At 31.6% G+C, this 22,282-nt stretch overlaps 2 protein-coding genes across 3 annotated transcripts in view; one reads left to right on the top strand and one right to left on the bottom strand.

The window, feature by feature from the left end:
* The window catches only part of RpL15 (ribosomal protein L15), a 34,787-nt gene extending 24,166 nt beyond the window's left edge, over nucleotides 1–10,621 (bottom strand). The window contains exons 1-2 of the mRNA XM_085821183.1: nucleotides 10,471–10,621; nucleotides 1,074–1,252 (exon numbers count right to left, since the gene is read on the bottom strand). Of these exons, the coding sequence (XP_085677309.1) occupies nucleotides 1,074–1,245 (172 nt within the window). The 5' untranslated portion in view covers nucleotides 1,246–1,252; nucleotides 10,471–10,621. The remainder of the gene's footprint in view (nucleotides 1–1,073; nucleotides 1,253–10,470) is intronic.
* Nucleotides 10,622–10,905: 284 nt separating this feature from the next.
* LOC118197310 (uncharacterized) overlaps nucleotides 10,906–22,282 on the top strand; it is a 134,572-nt gene continuing 123,195 nt past the window's right edge. The window contains exon 1 of one of the 2 annotated variants that reach the window (XM_085821168.1): nucleotides 10,906–11,048. Coding sequence is in view for 1 of the 2 variants with exons in the window: in XM_085821165.1 (XP_085677291.1) it covers nucleotides 15,807–15,869 (63 nt within the window). In the remaining variant the exon portion in view is untranslated. Of the gene's footprint in view, nucleotides 11,049–15,791; nucleotides 15,870–22,282 lie in introns of those variants that run through there. The other variant, XM_085821165.1, reaches the window with a different exon arrangement.

The following is a 22,282-nucleotide window of genomic DNA, read 5'->3' on the forward strand; positions in this document are numbered from 1 at the left end:
TTAGCATTTCCCTCAATCTTCTGAGAGAGATGGCTTTTTTTGATAAAAGGCAACGTCTAATCAGCATTTATTCGGTTTTTATAATACTACTCTTAACATATTTCCCTAAATTTAACAATCTTGCACGAGGTGTATATTCAACAAAAATCTTCGATTTATTTTAACTACAAAATTCTAAATGATTTCTTTTAAACTTGATTAAAAAAACTAGTTTCTTTGGCACATATAACAACACATCAGAATAAAAAATAACGGCAGCACGATCTTGGCTTGGCTTATACAAGGCTAGTTGGTTTCACATTTGGTAACATTTGCTCTTCTTGGTAACGCACTTATGTGGTAGCTAAACAAAAAAGTTCTAAAGATTTTGCAATTAGTACTTGAACTTTAAGCATGTCCACAGTTTTGAGTTATTTTGGAAACTCAATCTCTTCACACAAATGGGTAGATCATTTATGCCTAGCCAGATAATTCTCATATATTCTTGAAAGTTTCCCAAATAAATTGCTTTTTCAAATAATACTAATTGAATTTCATTTTTAACTACTCTCCATTCACATTTTAGATTTTGATAGTCAACAAAAAATTGAAAGTCATCCAGTTAACACTAAAGGTGGATAAAAGTAATGAAGGAATAATGTCACTTGGTCTAAGCAAGCATGAAAATTACAACATGCAGCATTATGTATGCTGCACATCATAAATTTCACAAAAATTGTATGTATATTTTCAATTTATTATAAATAAAAAATAATTAATATTTAAGAGAAAGAAAAATACTGAATCAATGATATAATGCAGACAACTTTGACATGATATTAAGTTTGGCAATTCTGGTAACTAATCTACCGATTTTAGTCAGTGATCAAGTGGCTATTTTAACAAGGAAGGGTATTTGCGCATTATCCCATCGACCATTGGCAGAAACTTCTCGACAATTGTTACTGCGGAATTTTAAAGAAAGCGGCCATCCATAATTCCACTAAATCGCAGTACTGAGTCGATAGAATAATAAGTAAGTACCCATGGAAGTATTAACTTCTCTACACCCCAAAGACAGATTTGTATACTACCTTGCTTAGCACGATAACCCAATCGACGTGCTTTATCAGGACGCGTCGGTCTAGGGGCTCTGTGAACTGTATTCAACTGCCTGTAATACCAGCATCGTGTTCGAAGCAAAAATTTCATAACATCAGATTGTTTCTTTCGCCATAGTTCTTGCATATATTTATATGCTCCCATCTTTTACCTAAAAAAATGAAGGGATATAATATAAGAATTAATATATATTAAGGATTCCTGATCAGGAAGAAATTTGGGTAAAGTGCAGAATCGCCCACTTATTTGTTTGGCACTTTTTACAAGAATAAAAATTGGATTTTTAAGTGAAAATAGGTCAACGTGCACATGGATAAAGGGCGTGCGCAATTACATTTTGTGCAATTCTGGGAATTTTTAAAGTGAAAATAGGTCGATGTGTACATGGATGCAGAGTATGTGGAATTCAAAAGCACTCCCGCAGAGAACCCGGTAAATGCAAATATCGCCAACTTTGGCGATAATAGTTCAAACCTGGTAACCCCGCGGATTTATCCTATTCGCTTGTTCGAAGTTTGCAACCATTCCTCTTGCGTTCATTTTGTTGAATTAAAGCTGTTGTTGTTCGCATATGCAGATTTATATTCTTCTCTTATTTATTATTATTTTTTAATTTTTTAACAACGAATAGACAGAAATATTTTCGTAGATAGATGCCGGTTCTCGGTTCGGGATGAAAGGAAGAAAATACGGTGGGAGGGGTGAATGCTAATTTGTAACACGGCTGTTCACGTTGTGTTCTTAGTTATTAACAGCTCTAAGAACCATGAGGTTTCCAACCTGTAAAATAATTTGTTCCCGTAGGCCGCGAAAATGTGCATGTGCATTTTAAATAATTAAGTAATGCTTTTATTTTTATTATTGGTTATTGTCATCTAAAATTATGAGAATAAATACATTTTTATGGAGTAAAATTTTAACAATATATTGTTAATGCTTTTCTAACAATAACCTTTCAAAGGATGGCAGGTGTGGCATAAATAGATGATTAAATTGAAATAAAAGATATTGATTATCTAAGATGACAGAATAGTTTGATGCATCACCATGGTTAGCAAAATTAGCAAACCACTGCTGGTGTAAGGAATATATTGTTTTCTGTGTTAACTGGAATTTAAGACAAATTTATTTTTGTATATCACGTTTAACTGGTTAGTTTTACATCTACATGCATATTATTTGAGAATTTTTACTACCATATGCTTAATATATTGTTTTGTCTGCAAACTTGAATTTACATGCACTAAAAATCACGTTTACGGCTCGGCTCATCGTCGATTAACCGCGAGATTGGCGAGTAAAAATGCAACGGCACCAACCGGTTCTCTGCGGATGAAAACCCTGGAATTCTTAAAAACACATCAAGCAGTGGATGATTCTGTACTTTCCCCAGAAATTTTATAAATCTGGGGAGCAGGAAATGCAGTCAGACTTTTATTTAGCCGTTCAGTATTTAGTTTTAGATCAACCCTTCAGCATCCGCGCTCCCTTTCGCTGCGTTAGTAAGCGCACGGGACAATTTTCACCCCAAGGTTTTATTGTCAACATTTCATGTTAAATATAATGAACGAACACAGTTTATTGCTTGGATTGAAACTAGAAATTCTAATTTTGCATGAGATAAGTTTAATTTTAAGTGTATTTTAAAACATATGACTTAATTTAAGGTCTTGCACATCATCGGTATTCGAAAGAAAACTATAAAATGCATAAATGCACATTATTTTTTAATTACCGCCACAGTCAAATTTTAACTAAAAAATAAATTCCGTTGATTTTATTATTTAATCTAATTAAATTATTTCATTTAATTTTTAATTATATTATAATGCAATTTATCAATCCATCCCTTTCAAAATTAAGTACAGTAATACAATTTATCATTTTAATTCTTTCGAAATTAATTTCAGTAACACAATTTAACATTTCATCTCTATAAAAATTAAGTACAGTAATACAATAACTGAAAAACATACCTTTAATTATTCAGAATCTTTACTTTTGAAACAATCTTCACATAAGATATTTACATGTTTTTTACAAATTAATTTGTTACATTCTAAACAAGATATAGATGTTTTCCTGTCGTCTTTTCATGGACAAATATCACATCGTCTGCAGCTTCTCTTTTGAAACTTTTTTGGTTCATTAGTTACATCTACTCCAGCCAACCTCTTCACTCCAGTTTTTAGTGCAATGGGTAGAGATGTGATCTTTGATCGAATTACTGCATGTTCTTTTACAAGGGCTAATGATAATTCCTTCAAGAAATCCTTTCGTTTCATATTACTCTGCTCATGGTTAAAGTAGTGTATTATGAATGCATTAATTCCGGCAATATTCATTAGTCCAAAAAATATTGTAAGCAGCCAACGTAGGCATCTTGAAACTGAACATGTTCCACATAATTCGTCTACAGTATCAACACCACCTTTAGTCATATTGTAGAACATTATCATTTTGGGTTTGTTCTGATCGCCTGAATCTGGATGAATTTTTTTGTCATCATGCATAAATGGCAATACCAGGGCCGATGCATTTTTTTTTTTGGAACATACGATGTTAAAGTAAGTTCCTTATTTTTGAAGCCAAATAGTGAAGAGTGTACAGGTCTACCTTTATGAGGCAAAAATTCTAACGGAATTTCTCTTTTATTTTTTCGAAGTGTACCGACGCAAGTAAGTTTATAATTGTGTAATAAATCAGTTGCTAAAGAACACTCATAAACCAATTATCCATTGTTATGTTCCTTTTATCGGCGAAATGATTCTTTTGCATAGATTTTGCATCAGATGGCGTATTTGATTGCCTGTATGGTCCGATAGGCTGTTGTCCGGCATAAATTTCTAAATTATATGTGTAAAATGTGCGAGAATCGCATAAAGCAAAAATTTTAATACCATACCTGGCTGGCTTATTTCTCATGTATTGCATGAATTGACACCTTCCTATAAATGCTTCAAGTTTTTCATCAACTGTGCAATATTCTGAGATACAGTATAGTTTCTGTATGTTCTTCAAGAACTTTTCAAAAATGTCCCTAATAGATGCGAGTCTATCAGTTTCTTTTCTTTGTGATCGCGAATTTATATTATCGAATCGAATGCATCTCAAAAGAAAATGGAAACCATTGAGTGTCACTGTATTTTTAAAAACTCCAAAACCATCAGTAGACCACAAGTCTTTTGCTTTCAGGTGCGCTGCTCTCAAAACACCAGCATAGTATAACAATTCAAACAAAGCCAGTTCCGCTAAATTTGTTTCAAAAGCATCTCTTTCTCTGGAAAATTTATCTTTTATTGTTGAAATATAAATATTAGTATAGTTGACCAAATCTCCTAGAATATCATCATCCAAAATTTGAAGGGTGCTACATTGGTAGATGGTTGCACGGATTTTGGCGATTTGCCTTTTGGCGAGTAATACAACTTATGGTAAACCCATTGCTGGATAAGTTATTTATGGTAACCGATACTTTGTTGTCATTTTATTAAAAAAATAATGAGTTTTATTATGCATAACTTCCTTGTTTTAAATATTATTTATGGCTTCTAAATATTAAAAATCAATTTAATTTTACATTTTTATTTGAAATAAAAATTTTGTTGTTTATAATATTTTATATAATCTTATGTTGTGGACGATATAATCAATGACATCACCTTACTTAAAAAGTAATTGGTTTTATTAATATCTATAAATTTAATATTTTAAACATTATTTATGGCTGTTAAATATTAAAATAAAATTTAATTTTGCATTTGTTTTAAAAATGATTTTATTATGAATGATTATTTAAATAATTTTAATTCTATGAATGATGTAATCAGCTTCGATTGGCTACTGAATATTTGTGCATTACAGCGCCATTTTAAAATTTTATTATTCATCTTTTCGAATTCCTCGGATTTCAAATGGAATGGATATCTCCGTTTCGAAGACGAATGTTGTTATTGGTAATTACCAAGAATTATTGGTATTGGAATAAAAAAATTGCCCTTTGAGACTTTATTTTGGCCAACCTGTCTTTCCTAATCAAAGATTTGTTTATAAATTGTTAATAGCGTCAGAGGAAACCTCGCTAATTGCTTCTTGGTTGATCTTTACATTACGGTAACTTGGTGATTTTTTGGTGACCAACTCCCATACAGCAACCCTCTATTTTTTTTTCCCCGCCGCCATTTTGTCTTCACGAAGTAAAGACATGTTTCTTTTCTTCTTATCTACTGAACACTTCTTCCAACAATCTACTAGCCGAATTACACTTATGCTAGAAATTTTATCAAACAAAACTGCTTAATCATGACTAATATTCATTGCAAAATTCGGAAAAAGTGCACAATACCATACACCTTACGCGTTTTTCAAAATAACACATACACATAAACCATGTACACGCCGACTTATTTTTACTTAAAAAAACATCCCAGAATTGCACAAAAATGGCATTGCGCACACTCTTCACTATATCCATGTACACTGCTTTTTTCTCATAAATTCGAAAAATTTCACGAAAATACATGACAATTTTCTCAATCTTTAAACCCGGTAAAAAGAACATATATGAAATTACCTGATCGCGAAAAAGTATTTACCCTTTACAAATATGAACATTTCCACATATAAAATAAATAAAATATCCAAAAACTTTTACCTCTAAATCATCTATTACATTATACACGTCACCAACGAATTCATACATGAAGCATTACAAATATTTAGTATCAAATATTTAAATTATTTCCATGCACGTTTATTTCAACTTAAACGTAAACCAAATTCCTACAAGCATAAAATTCACAAAATAACTATCCTTTCATTAAAATATCACTGAACCATGTACACGTCGACTTATTTTTACTTAAAAAAACATCCCAGAATTGCACAAAAATGGCATTCCGCACACTCCTAACTATATCCATGTACACTGCTTTTATCTCATAAATTAAAAAAATTTCACGAAAATACATGACAATTTTCTCAATCTTTAAACCCGGTAAAAAGAACATATATGAAATTACATGATCGCGAAAAAGTATTTACCCTTTACAAATATGAACATTTCCACATATAAAATAAATAAAATATCCAAAAACTTTTACCTCTAAATCATCTATTACATTATACACGTCACCAACGAATTCATACATGAAGCATTACAAATATTTATTATCAAATATTTAAATTATTTCCATGCACATTTATTTCAACTTAAACATACACCAAATTCCTACAAGTATAAAATTCACAAAATAACTATCATTTCATTAAAATATAATTAAATTCAAAAACACCACTTAAAATATACATGAGCACATACATTCAATTAATAAAAATTACCTTACAATTCTAATTACTTTAAACTAAATCATTGCTAATAACAATTTTCCCAATAATACCAAATTCCTCTCCACCTTACATTTCCAACAATGCATAAAAATAATTAAAAATACTAACTTACCTAATCTCCTTCAGAATCTTCATTACGTGGCGGATACACTTTTCTTCATTCTCTTTCAGAATCTTTAAAATCATACTTATCTTTCAAAGCAAGATACCAGGTAAAATAAATAACATAATAAAACATGTTTATTTCTCTCTCACACAACCTTAAAAAACATTTCTTACTATCTTTTTCAATACCACTAAATACCCATTTCGAATTCACTTTACTTACGGCCATGGGATCCAAAAATTCACAAACACTATTTCACACAACACAGAATAAAGCCAAATACAAAATTTCCAGATTTTTTCCCGATTTCCCCCCTTTTCCGATTAAAGAACCGTAATTCGTCCATTAATATCACATGACATATCCCATGATCTCGCATTCCCCCCACACAAAATAATGCGTAATCGGAACTCAGTACTGCTCACATTATTACCAAAGTCCCAGGTAGTAACCTTTATCGCCTCCAAAATGTCGCCAAACTACCAGTTACCGTAATGTAAAGATCAACCCTTCTTCAATGAAGTGCGAGATATTTGGATAACAGATGAAGATGGTTAAAAGATCCGATTCAATTACGATTTCGATTTTTTTTGTGGTACTTACCAATACACAAGAGGTTAAATTACTCAAAAAAATGTAAGTACATAATTTTCTTTTATTTTATATTTGTATACTTCAATTTTTGTTAAAAAAATTAATACACTATTTTCAAAAATTGCTGAGATAATTATTGTTACATATGTTTTAATGTTAATTATATTTTATATAACGTATTTAAGTATTTGAATTTAATAATATTCTAATTCTTTTAAATGTTCGTAGGATGGTTTTTAATTCGATATTCAATTTCAGTAATATTTTAATCTAATTAAACGTTGGCACAATGTTTTTATTTTCTTTTTTGCTATATGAAAGTAATAATAGCCTTACTTTAGTACTTTATACTCATAGTAAATGTATTTATTTACACTTGCCTGCCATCTTAAAAAACGACATTTTCAAAAAAAAAAAAAAAAAAAAAAAAAAAAAAAAAAAATTAATCCATTACTTTTAACAATATTTATTTTTTTAAAGTTTCGAATACTTTACTACAGTCAAAAGTCTTTAATCCGGACTCGTCGGGACTTCTGCGATTCCGGATTATAGATCATCAGTTTAAATCTGGTAAGATGGCATGCAGAAATTATAAAATTAAAAATATGAAACCATAATTTATGAAATAAAGAGCACTTATGATCTAATGGGTATCAAAATTTACAAAAAAAAAAAGCTTAATATTTATTTGTTTACTTTATTAAACATTTCTCTCAACGCGCGCATGCGTAAAGCATACATTACGCATAGCCGAAATTAGAAAATTGCAACCAGAAAACTATTTGATGTGTACTCGTGATATTTATAATGACGAGGAATTTGATTTAAATCATTTCAACGACGGAATACATCGAGATGAAATACTACATTTAGTAAGGAATTATAAGCTGAATAAAATAAAAAGAACTGACCTGAAGATAAGGATAGTGCTCACAGATCAACTTCCAGTTCATTGCACGCCGCGACGTTTCCCCCACTTCCCCGCAGAGCAGCGTGAAATTGATAAACAGATTACGGAATGGTTAGAGAAACAAATCACCTCTCTGTCACTTTCTTCATGCATTTATCCCTTTTTTTGCAGCAATTCCACTTTTTTGTTTGATGGACATCGAAACATGCTTTTGCTTTGTAGATCCCTCGGCATCTCCAGAATCGGAAACTCTTTTTGACATAATCTAAAGTTCAAGCTTACTTTTATAAAATTCCTCTAACAGTCTGCAAAAAATAACGGATCCAATTCGAAGATTAAGGAACAACGCAATCTGCAACATTAACTGAAACAGATAATTAGATAATTTTAGCTTAGCTTATACCGTCCGTTATACATTAAACACGCATGCGTAAAAGTATTACGCGCTTGTGTAAACGCCTATGCGCATGCGTTAAGGCATTATGCTTTGACACATGCGCAGAAAGTTTGTATCTTTGATGTCCGGATTATAGATCATTCCGAATTATGGGTGTCCAGATTAACGACTTTTGACTGTATGCGTAAAAACAGCGTTTTTCAAGATGGCTGACGATTGTAAAAATCACGTTAACGTAAATCGCCAAAAATCCGTGCAACCGTCTACCAAAGTAGCACCATTTGAAGTAAACAATCAACTGGAGTTTTTAAATTTCGATATTGTTTTTTTACACCAGGTTAATGGGTTACAATGTTTTTCGACGGAGTCCGAACATTTTTGGAAGGCAATACTTTAGACCATTTTGTTCCATCTTTTCCTACATAGAAATTTTAGGATGAGACAGAAGACCTGACACATAAATCATTTATATCATGTTCTTGTTCAGAATCTGTATTGTGGTCACTTTCTGATATGTTATGCTCTGATTCAGAATCTTCTATTTCACTATCTGTTTCAACACTCGCAGTCTCTTGTTCACGTTCGTACGCACTCATATTGTTAATGCTTTTCTAACAATAACCTTTCAAAGGATGGCAGGTGTGACATAAATAGATGATTAAATTGAAATAAAAGATATTGATTATCTAAGATGACAGAATAGTTTGATGCATCACCATTGTTAGCAAAATTAGCAAACCACTGCTGGTGTAAGGAATATATTGTTTTCTGTGTTAACTGGAATTTAAGACAAATTTATTTTTGTTTATCACGTTTAACAGGTTAATTTCAGTACATTAATACTAATTTATATTTTTCAAATGAATTTTTATTTCTGTTATAAATGCTTATATATTGTCTTATACTTAATATATTCTTTTCTGTGCTAACTTGAATTTAATACAATTTTCGTATATCACGCCAAACATCTACATGATTATTATCTGTGAATTTTTACTACCATATGCTTAATATATTGTTTTGTCTGCTAACTTGAATTTACATGCACTAAAAATCACGTTTGCGGCTCGGCTCATCGCTGATGAACCGCGAGCTTGGCGAGTAAAAATGCAACGGCGCCAACGGGTTCTCTGCGGATGAAAACCCGAAAAAGGAACACATATAAAGACAATTAGTTAACTTGGTTACTCCAAATTTACTTTAGATAACTACGCTTTTAAATTACTACTCAAAACTTCACTATGTAATCATTATCAAAAAGGGGTAAAGCATTTTTGAGTAGTATTTCATTGAAATTTAATACACTGAACAACAAAAAATTCAAGTTTATACTCATTATCTAAAAAGTCAATTTTATAATCATTCACGTATAACAACAAAACTAATCTTATGCATCAGACTGAAATTACAATACTAAGTAGAGGGTATGACATGCTCATCCTACTCATGGATATATTTTCAGAGCATTATTTTTTACATGTCTGTTATTTCCACCACGGACACATCACATAAAAAAGTGCCGAATGAAAAAATATTTTTTATTTCGCACTATTTGCGACTATCCTGGTAAAGACACAGGACAGCTATTAGTTAGTGCACAATTAAGAGATTTCAGAGACAATATATCACAATTTTTGAAATAAAAATAAAACAAGTCTAAAATTCTTCGTACGAAATTTAAATACAAACACTTTACATGAATTTTGAAAGTTTTTGCGGTAACATTTACATTGCTCCAACATTCAGAATACTGACATATCTTCTGTAAAACAATTATTTACACACAATATACGCTGTACTTTAGGGTTACGTACTGAAAACATATTGATAATACAGATAAGGCATGCAGTAAAAATGAATTACGACTACATGGCAATTCTAATGAGTTAAACATCAATAATTTCCTTTAATAAACTATATATATATACATTTCCATAAGATTCTGATAATTACACTTATCGCTAGAATTACTTATTAAAAATCTCAATTAAAAAGATGAAATAAGATTTTCACCTTGTATAACCTGTGCTTCACAGCCCCATACAATTACACATACAAAATCTGAAATTGAAGTGGAAGCTATGTTTAGGTGAATTCATTCTGAAGTGGCTCTCCATGTCTTCTTTTATAAATATACTAATGAAAAGAATTTGGACCCTTAAAATTGAGATGACAAAATTCTTATGATAGTATTAATGAAAATAGGTCATTTATGAAGTTTTTATGGTTTAGCAAAAAGAAAATACACATAATGGATTATGACAACAGCGGGGTTAAAAAATAATGTATGGAAAAAGGTTTTAATCATTTAGTTCTTTATTTTGATATAATGAGCATAGCGATAGGCCATTTCATTGCTTAGATTTTTTCATATTATTATTTCATTAAAAATATTATATTATTTATTAAAATATATTTTTAAAATTGTCAAGAACACATTTCAATTATTTATTAAAGATTTACTGGCAGCTTCTGTGTGCTGTGTGTACTTATTATTCGAAAGCACGGAGTATACTCCGTGTTCGAAAGTAACGAAGCATATGTAATGTTTTCATATTATTGAATTTTCGTTAAACTTTATATAAAATTAAGTAAGTCAAATTTAAATACGGAATATTATTTCTCTGTATCATAGCAATACAAAACTTATTTTGCTTCTTGTAAGAGATAGATCAGTATCTGATTCCGTCTCAAAAGATGTATAAAGCAATTCTTTTATGTTAACCGCCGATGTAATAAGATTATTTTAAACTGTGGTATGTTACATCTGATAGTTCGATTTTCTTTTTGCTCTGATAATTTGAAACCGTTATTATTTTTAACGCAAATAATTCTTACAATCCGTTAATTAATTCTGTTTTACACATGTTATTTGTAATCTGAAATTGTCTTTATTAGTTGCCATTTTTTAAGAGTACCATTTTTTATTCTTAAATGGTTTTATTGAAGGGGAAAGTGCAGAATCACCCACTGCTTGGCGCGTTTTTAAGACTTGCACATACTCGGCATCCATGTACACATCGACCTATTTTCACTTAAAAAACATCCCAGAATTGCACAAAAATGGCATTGCGCACTCCCTTGACTTTATCCATGTACACATCGACCTATTTTCACTTAAAAAGTCAAAGAAAATTGTTAAAAAAATCCAATTCTTCTTACTCTTGTATAATGCGCCAAACAATCGCCAATCAAATTAGTGGGCGATTCTGCACTTTAGCCTTATTTAATATGCAACTAGTATTGGGTTTTCTTCCGCAAAGGATCCATTGGCGCTTCTGCAGCGGATCCGTTGGCACCGGTGCGTATTTATAAGCTAAGCTCACCAACGGCTAATCGGCCATGATTTTAGCGGTGTATAGTTAGTTACGTTGCAAGATATTTAACAAATGGAAGCGATGATTTGAGCGGTGTACAGTCAAGTTATAAGATATATAGCATATAGAAGTAAAATAAATAGGTTAAGCATGACATTTAGCGCTGTATAAGTTAACCCAGGACCCGCGCTGTATTAGTATGTAACACGAGAACGCGCGTCGCAATTAAGCGACCTAGAAATGTGTGAATGTAAAATAATGCATTCTATATTAATTATAACATTTATTATATAAAATTGCTTAAAAATAAGGTCTGGTAGAGTTTTAGTAGATAAAAGCAAGATCTTTGAATTTATGCTGGCAATATTTAATAACAAAAAATATATGCCCGTAGGTCATCGGTTTGATACTCTGGCCACAGAGTAAGTGCTACCCATTTCGTCGACTATATCAACTGCTCCTTTTTTCATGAGGGTCCACGAGCAGCTGAGCGATAAAGTCACTGAACACTGGTTGTTTGGTCCGAGGTTCAAATCCCGCAAACAGGCTGGCTGCATGGGCATTTTCGTGGTTTCCCCATGTGTACCGTGTATACAAGCCAGTTTCCCTTAGAAAGTCCTCCACGAAGGCATCCCTCCCTTTAGGCAGATAGCCCTGGTGTACTTTATAATCTCAATAAACCAAACCTTTTGTCAAGTTATAAAACGTAATTATTTCAGATTTTTTCAAATCTCCTGTGCTTTCATCAATATGGTCATTATTGTGCATAGCTAACAAAGGTTGACACATTTGTTCTTTTCAGCCATATAAGAAAGTAGCATTATATCCTTTTGAAACCCGAAGAGGGTTGAATGCTGTTCTCTATTCTTATTTGACACAAATTCAGGTGGGATAATCTTCTCAGCCCTGCATATTGTTCCAACGATAGAAATTTTATTTTCCTGTAAGAAATTGGCCAATTTATAAACTGGTATACCAACTGTGGTAATGTTTCTTCCTGAATTATATAATGGAGTTAGGATGCGCTTTGCTTTTTCACAAGAACTGTTGACTTTCTTGTATGGCCCATCTGGCTACTGACCTGAGTAAATTTCCATGTTGAAAGTATAGAAGATTCTAAAATCAACAACACTAAATATCTTTATACCATATCTTACAGGTTTCTTAGGCATATACTTAAGAAAGGAGCATCGTCCTTGAAAAGGTGCTAGCTTTTCCTCCAAAGTTATGTTTTCAAACAAATCTCTTATTGTAGCTATTTATCACTCTTTCTTCTGCCATCCCGTGTTCCAACATCATCAAATCATAAGGCACAAATGAAAAGAAAATGCTTATAGTTCATTCTTTTACGAAAAATATTCAATCCTGTTCCATCAGTCACCTATAATTCTCTAACATTTACATGGGAGGATAGATAATTGGAATGGAATTTACATAAGTCCTAAAAAAGCAAGAAACACTTCTCTATAGGTTTTGCATCTCTTTAAAATTTCCCAAAATATTTTTTACATAAATATTAGAGCATTTCACAATCATTTCAATCATTGTGTCATCAAATATTAGCTTCCATGCATCGATGGGTGAAGCCACATCTTTAGATATATGTGTCTTTGAACATATATATATGGACACCATGCATCTTTGAATTCGAAAGGGCTCTTTCTTCTATTTTGTTGTTTTATCTCTTCCTCTAAAATAGTCGCTTTGATCGCAAGGAATGTCTTCTGAAGAGTCACACTGTTTTCCGAATTCAGACTGATGATCACTAAATATATCTTCATCATCTAAATCTTGTAAGAAAGACAGTTTCTGAAAAGATGTTTGGAAACTTATAAGAAATGATGTTCTGCAAATTTACCTTAAAATGGACATAATTCAATGCTGTATAAATTAGTGCAATTTAGAATATGCAAAGTGAGAATGGAAAAAGCAATATTCTCATTTTCAGTTATGAAATAACCAACGCTGTTGACAAATTAATATGTACTTTACGATAATTGCAGTTCTAGAATATCATTGAAATAATTTCTTCTTATAACAGATGTAGGAAAAATCAGCAATTCCAGTATTTTAAACTTATTAAAAACCAGCAGTTCCAATATTTTATTCTGCATCAGGCCTAATGAAATTAAACATGACAACATCATTTTCTTCTGAATGATGCAGCCATACTGAAAAAGGTAGATGAAACACTTCTCAAAATGTTGTATCTGAAATGAGTCGTAAATGCTTTGCGTGAAAAGTTCATGAATTGTTGCCAGACGTTGACAAACCTATTTGTATTCTAAGATCTTTTTAAATCTCTTTTATAGTGAGAGTCTTTGGAGAGACTGCAGCTGATATGTTAATTTTGACAAAGTTGATAACATGGTCAAGTGAGATTGTTATTATGCCAAGCAGTAATAACTTTAGGGGGGCATGGCTCAAGATACTGAATGCTGAAGATTCAAACTTGGGTCAAACTACCAGTATTCAGAATTGTATTGCTCCACTGCTTATGAACTTGAACAAAAGTATGAATATCTTATTAGTGAAACCCATGACGTAAGAAAATCTGAAAATTTATAAATTTTTCAAGATGGTTGATTTTGTTATGAATCTCATGATTCTGACTTTTTTAAAATACACTCCTGCTACACTGATAGAGACGGAATGATCATTGTCCTGCTTACGACAGATACATCATGTCAATGTAGAATCTGAAGGAAAGTTTAGGTTATTCGAATATGGCAATGAATACCGGCTATGGACCTGAAGAAAGATGCCATTTTGAACAACTTTTTAAGGGAAATTGGCTTGTATTTGCAATTTGCATTACATATGAGGTAAACTAGAAAAATCAATCATGCAGCCTGCTCTTTAACCATGATATGAAACCAGATCAAACTACCAGTATTCAAAGGTCTTACCCAGTTGTAGGAAAAATCTGAAGAAAATGCTTGCAATATCATGTAATCAGAAATTAACTATGTGTTGCATAGCAGGTTTACTTTTGCAAGTGTCGAGGTAGAGAATACTATTTTTTTTTCTTTATATAGGTATTTAGCCATGGTATTCATTACATATATTCTCTGTCATTCATACAGAATACTAATATTTTTAGTAAAAAGTATCTTTTTCATTACGTGCTTTGCTTGTCGATATTCTCAAAATTATGTTTAATCATTAGTGCTACTGTACATTTAATAGATTAATGGATTCATTACTAAATAGTACATTTAAAACATTCATTTTACACAAGCAATTTTACAAGGTTGTTTTTTTGAATTTACTTGCTGATAGCTTAAAATATTTTATTTTGAAACAACTGTCTTTTTCATAATAAATTTGACAATGCCAAGTATCTTCAATAATATTCAAATCCTTTAAAGTAGCATTGTAAATAAAACTAGAATAAACATTATACATCTTGTTATCTTTCAAGATTCATTCAAACTTTGATTAATTACTCAAAGCAGTGGTTTACTAACTTTGATGACCCTGGGAATACATAAAAGTACTTTGTCATCTCAGAGAACCAATATTTTTTTTTTTTTTTCATTCTAATCATCTATTGTATATAAACACCTAGCATCCTCTGAAAAGTAATTTTTAAAAATGCATTAAAAATATATCAAATTTTGGTACAACTCTGATATACGCCCTAATTTCATCAAATGTGGCGATATGTGTTCTGCGCTGGTTTTTGGCGCGATTGCATGTTGTATGGCAACCCTGTTGACGTTGAAAAGTCTTTCGCTGGAGTTCGTTGGTTTCCGTCATGCTTTGTGTCTGAGAAGCTAAGGGGGAAAGATTTAATGGTGAAAGTTGTTGAATTGAAGTTCGGCATAAGGAAATATCGTCGTGGTCATCCTGTTGAGGGGCAATGGGTATTTGGAGGTGTGGAAAGAAGGTATGGGAGATTATTTTTAGTGGTTGTGCGTGATAGAAGTAGGGATTTGTGATTATTTGTTATTTTATTTATTTGTGAACCATAGTATGAATTTTCTGGATAGTGTGTCTGGCTGTCATATAAATACGATACTAGCGATTATGTGGCGGCATGTTAAAGGCGGTATGAAATTGGTATATCTGCTCTTCGAAAAAGCATTAATGGTAAGTGAATTTTATTTTATTCTTGTTCTTATTTTGTAGAATGTAATGTTCATTGTTTTTTTTAGTATGAATTTCTGTCGTTATTGTTGTTTTTTTGAATTGTTTGAAATTTATTTTAGTTATTTTGTTGATTAGTGCATACCATCTGAATTCTGCAATTCATAGATGTTTTTTAAAGTTGAAACAGAACGCTGTGTACATGGTATTCTTTGAAATTTATTGTTGTTATGTTAATTTATTAAAGTGAGGTGCGCGTAGTTCGTAAATTCGTTTGTTGCCTAAATTGTGCAATTCGTAGATGTTTTTTTAAGTTGAAACAGGATGCTGTGTACATGGTATTCTTTGAAATTTATTGTTATGTTAATTTATTAAAGCGAGGTGTGTGTAGTTCGTAAATTCGTTCGTTGCCTAGATTGTGCCATTCGTAGATGTTTTTTTAAATTAAAACATATCGCTGTGTACATGGACTCTTGTAAAATAATTTTGGTTAGAAATTTCACGGTTTTGCTATCTAAATTTTTTGTTTTTGTTTCGGATTTTTAGCTTAAATTGTGTGTTCAAAACGTGGTTTTTGCATTCGCGAAAACCGTGTTTTTGGAGACATTTTAGTCTTAAAGTTCGAAATGTAGACAAAAAATTTAGATAGCAATATGGCAGCGTAGAGTTTCTCGCCAAAAATATTTGGTGAGAAATTTGGCGCCTTGAGGGCGCATATCAGAGTAGTTCCTAAATTTTTATGCATGAAAACAAATATAATGAGATTAAAAAACAAAATAAAATCTGAAATTTAAGATTTTACATTATGCCTCAAAGGTGCTTTTTTTTTAACATTTTGTGTGTTACCTTTATTTATTAAATATGTTCTTCGCACTTAAACCATAAAATTCAGTCCAACAGCAATATCGCAAAATTAATTTTAAAATGAGCATATCCTTACAATTTCCGATACAGAGTTTCGCACGCTGGAGATAAAAATGTTTTTTTTTTTTTTTAAATCTCCAGCGCGTACAGTGTTGCCATTACTCGCTTTGAAATTATTGAGTTTGTTAATAAAAAATTCGTTAAACATTTTACAAAACATGAAACAGATCATAAAACAAATTCTGGATTTAGTCATCCAGATGCCCATATTTGGGTCAAAACGTACGTTATTCAAAATTCGATGGCTCTAGGTAGCGTTTTTCATCACAATGCGAGAAACATACATACATTTATGCAGATTCTTCATTATTTAATTTCTTTAAATATAATACAAGGCCCTAATATATTGTGGCAACAATTTAAAAAGTGAATCAATGTTTATAGTGGATCATAACATCAAGTTAGTCATGTTGGCGCATTTATTGCCCATTCAAAAAAAAGTTGCCAAGCAGTAAGCTAAACCATATTTCAGCCGAAGTTGTCAAATAATCAGAATGTCCAAACTCTGGCAATCATGCACATAAAACATTCTGGTAAAAATATATTTATGGGTGCCTTTTGGTGAAAATTGGTGGTTTTTGGCAGTACATGGACACAGCTTGTGCAAATTTTTGGCTTTGTGTACCGGCGATTTTTTGTGCCAAAAAATTGCACAAACTCGGTATCCATATACATATCGACCTATTTTCACTTAATAAAATATCACGAAATTGTACAAACTAGGCATTGTGCACTCCTTTTAATTTTTTCCATGTACACATCGATCTATATTCACTTAAAAAGTCAAAGGAGGAGCCAACAAAAAATATGTAATCCAAATACACTATATTTTAAAATCAGACAATGAAATAACATAAAAAAGGAAATTCATCTTAGCACTGCACAAATGAAATATCCACTTACTTATTTAGAAATTCCCCTATCTTCAGTCAAACAAAATTCCATAACAGCATTCAAAAACTTCCTAAAATTATCTGAAATAGAATCTGTACACTAGCGTTGCCACATAAATTCACAAAAATAAGAGTAAAAAATATCCTTTGTAGTGCAGGTATTCTCCGACATTCGACCACACGCATTTTCTTCCTACAAACAGGACACTTATAATGGCAACTAAGTAAACCTTTATTTACACACCAGTCAATTATTGTTTATTTCCCTTTCGTTCGGTTTACTGAACCTAGGTACTTAACTTTTTACCATCATGAAACTCATTTGTTTATCATCATATTCTATTGCTTACCATTTATTACCATTATGAAAGCATTCAGGAATGTTTTTTAAATTTTAAACTAGCCAGTTTTATTCAGTTACTTAGCTTTTCTAGCTTCTTTCATTTCCATTTCCTGCCAGGGGAATATTTCAATTTCATGCGATATGCAAAGTAGGATAGAAAAGTATAATTTAAATTGGTATCTGACTTACTTCAGATGCTGTTTGACCACGGTGTTTCGCTGATATACAAGCTAACTATTTTACAGCCATACATATTAATTGCCAGTTCATATATATCAGTGGTAGGGCTAAGAGCCAATTCACATTAATTATCTCTGTGCAGCTTTTGCTTATTTTTAATATCCAGATGGTTTTCGTTATTTCAGATATTTGAAATTCTCTGCATGTGAAATATATTACAAAACTTACCATAAAACTTACTTTAAAATTTTAAAGATATGGTTAATTATTTTACTTAACCCTTCAATATTATTTTTATAATGTTTTAACTAAAAAAACTCTAGAAATCAAATATTATGATCCTAGAGACAAGTAATGTATGAATTTTTGAAAAATCTTTTCTTGTCCATTGATCTGCAGGTGGTGGTTGCACTGTGAAACGAGCAGGCATCTAGGACTTACTGAGATAGTAGGGGGAAAACTGCCCGTTTTCCATGTGCATCTCCAATAAATGACAAAACTTGCAAATAAATAAATAAAAAAAATAATTAAGAATTGCATTATATGTGCATTTTTTGCATTATTTTACAAAGTATATCATCAGAAAAAATGAAAAAATAAACATTTATATAATTTTTCTATAGCAATGAAAACATAAGAATGTACATCATAAGGACATTCCATTAAATGGATAAAGAATTTCTGTAAAGTAAGGATTAAAGAAACTCAGTGATTTCTTTTTAAATGTCAAAGAACAAAGTTTTTTGTGAAATTGTTCAAAACATGTTTTTTTTTTTTTTTTTTTTTTTTTTTTTGGTACATGCATAGACTCACATTGTACATTACTCACATGTATCTTGTCTTATGAAGTTTCTGCCTTATGCTACAAAACATACACCAGTGGGATTTGTATTTTACTGGCATATATCCAGCGTTCTGTAGTTCACTTTTTGTCTGACACATGAAAATTGTTTTTTATATTAATGGGGGGGGGAAGGCCTGCTTCATTTCCCATTCATATTTATTTTATTTATATTTCTTCCCAAAATATTTATAAAATAATTTTTATTTAAATCAAATTTTTATGCGATTTCTATTTTTAATTATAGCAAAATATATTTACATTATGTTTAAACAACACAGAATCATTTATAAAATCACAATATTAGCATAGGAAGCAAGCATGTTGAGCTCAGAGAAAAATCTCTGGTATTCAAAGACATTTCCACTAAGCAGGTGCTTGAATTGCTTAGTAATAAAATAACTCTGTGGTTTCAGAGCCTGGTAATTATATAATATTATTTATATCCGGGTAAAAATAAACACACTCATTTAAAAGCAGCAAACTCCATTGTGAAGAGCAGTGGTTTCAAGGTGTGACACAAAGCAAATGCCATAAATATACACAGGATGTTTACATAGGCAGTTTAATTATTGCTATATTTTTATTGTTTATGATGATAATGTGATGAATAACTTTTAAAGTTGTTTATATGAATAAAATTAATTAATCTTTCTCTCATTGAAAACAAATTTTAAAAGGCATCTAGTCCTAAGATTAAAAAAAAAAAAAAATATGGTTCTGCAGTGATTTTGTGTTATTTTGAGGTAAAAGATAAGTGATCAATTGCTTCTCACTCAGAAATTTCGGAAAGAAGAGAAGAAAACTTGAAAAGTGGTGGTTTCAGTGTTACCAATGCACATCAAGGGGTTAAATAAAAAAAAAGGTTAAATGTAATGTTTTTCTTAGTTCAGAATTATGTTAGAAATTGTAGTTTCCCATTCTTTTTAGCATTGCTGCCCCCCTTTTTTTTTAGATTTATTTTGCTCAGACCCTTTAGCCTTGCAACAGTAATCTGTTAAATTTTCAGGTATTTTATGTTTATTAACTCATTATTATAATTTTGATTTTTACTATAACTTCTCTTTTCTGTATTCCTGTATTAGAATACAAATTATCTTTGAGTGTATTTAAGCTAAGGATTTTGAATCTCACTCGAGAGAGCCTCTGCTATCATGTCTGCTGTTAGTAATTTTTACCACTCTGCTTGATAATATGTTCCAATTTTTGTATTCTAGCCAATATTTTAAATACACACCAGTAAAATACCTTGTGCCAGCTTATTCTGATAAATGTGCAGTCTTAGACTATGTTGTCAGCATTGAATTTAATTGCCAGTTATTTCTTGATTTAAATAGTCACAAGTTCTGGTTTTGTCTGTAGCACTAGTGCCTTTATATTCAATTTAGACAAAATTTAAAAAAAAAAAAAAAAAAGGTTATTTTAAACCTTTACAACTTTGCAAGTGTTTTAATAGTAATAACTTACTACAGTCAAAAGTCGTTAATTCGGACACCCGTAATCCGGAATGATCTATAATCCGGACCTCAAAGCTAAAATCTTTCTGCGCATGTGCCGCATTGACGCATGCGCATAGGCGTTTTACTCGTGTGCGCAAGACATTTACGACTGCGCATATGCATCTGCGCAAGTGCAGAATACGTTTTCGCGTGCGCGTTTAATGTATGACGGACGGTATAAGCTAAAATTATCTAATTATCTATTTCAGTTAATGTTGATAATTGCGTTGTTCCTTAATCTTCAAATTGGATCCGGCTTATTATTTTTTGCAGACTGTAAGAGCAATTTTCTAAAAGTAAGCTTGAACTTTCGATTATGTCAAATAGAATTTCCGATGCTGGAGCTCCCAAAGGATCTAGAAAACGAAAGTATGTTTCGATGTCCATCAAACAAAAAACGAATTGCTACAAAAAATGAATAAAAGCGTATCCTTTGTTTATCTAACCGTTCCGAAATCTGTTTATCAATTTCATGCTGCTCTGCGCGGGGGGGGGGGCACGTCGCGTCGCGCAATGAACTGGAAGTTGATCTGTCAACACTATCGTTATCTTCAGGGCAGATGTTTTTATTTTAGTCGGCTTATAATTCCTTACTAAATGTAGTATTTAATTTCGATGTACTCTGTCTTTGATATAATTTAAATCAAATTCCTCGTCATTATAAATATCACGAATACAAATCACATAGTTTTCTGGTTGCAATTTTCTAATTTCGGCTATGAGTAAGGTATGCTTTACGCATCCGCGCGTTAAAAGAAATGTTTAATAAAGTAAACAAATAAATATTAGGCTTCTTTTTTGGTAAATTTGGATACCCTTTAGATCATAATTGCTCATTATTTTATAAATTACGGTTTCATATTTTTAGTTTTATAATTTCTGCATGCCATCTTACCAGATTTAAACTGATGATCTATAATCCGGAAAAATCGATAATCCGGAATCGCCGAAGTCCCGACGAGTCCGGATTAAAGACTTTTGACTGTATCATGTTTAATAGGGTCTGCAGGACTTTGACTCTCGTTGCCATTTATGATAGGTATCCTAGAAGATGAGTTTTTAATGTACTTGGTAGGTACTATCTAAAATCAGAAAACATTTTTAGTTAGCTGTTGCGTCTGCCGTATATCAAATTATTAATTAAAACTGATCATGCAGTACTGAAGCAAAATGATAATGATTAAAGATTTCAGCAAATATTTATAGTACACAGCAGAACATCCACAGATTCCTATCATAGCATGCAGAGTAGTATAGTTTGAAAGAATATGCTTAATGTGATACAGTCAAAAGTCGTTAATTCAGACACCCATAATCCGGACCTCAAAGCTAAAAACTTTCTGCGTATGCGCCGCGTTGACACATGCGAATAGGCGTTTACGCGTGCGCGTAAGACCTTTACGACTGCGCATGCGCAGAATACGTTTTCGCGTGTACGTTTTATGTATAACGGACGGTATAAGCTAAAATTATCTGTTTCAGTTAATGTTGATGATTGCGTTGTTCCTTAATCTTCGAATTGGATCGGGCTTATTATTTTTTGCAGACTGTAAGAGCAATTTTATAAAAGTAAACTTGAACTTTCGATTATGTCAAATAGAATTTCCGATGCTGGAGCTCCCAAAGGATCTACAAAAACGAAAGTATGCTTCTATGTCCATCAAACAAAAAGTGGAATTGCTGCAAAAAATGGATAAAGACATGAAGAAGGTGACAGAGACGTTAGTGAAAATGAA

Source organism: Stegodyphus dumicola, chromosome 1 (assembly GCF_044657685.1).
Source record: "Stegodyphus dumicola isolate Sdum_Otavi_A_Nest chromosome 1, ASM4465768v1".
NCBI lineage: Eukaryota > Metazoa > Arthropoda > Arachnida > Araneae > Eresidae > Stegodyphus > Stegodyphus dumicola.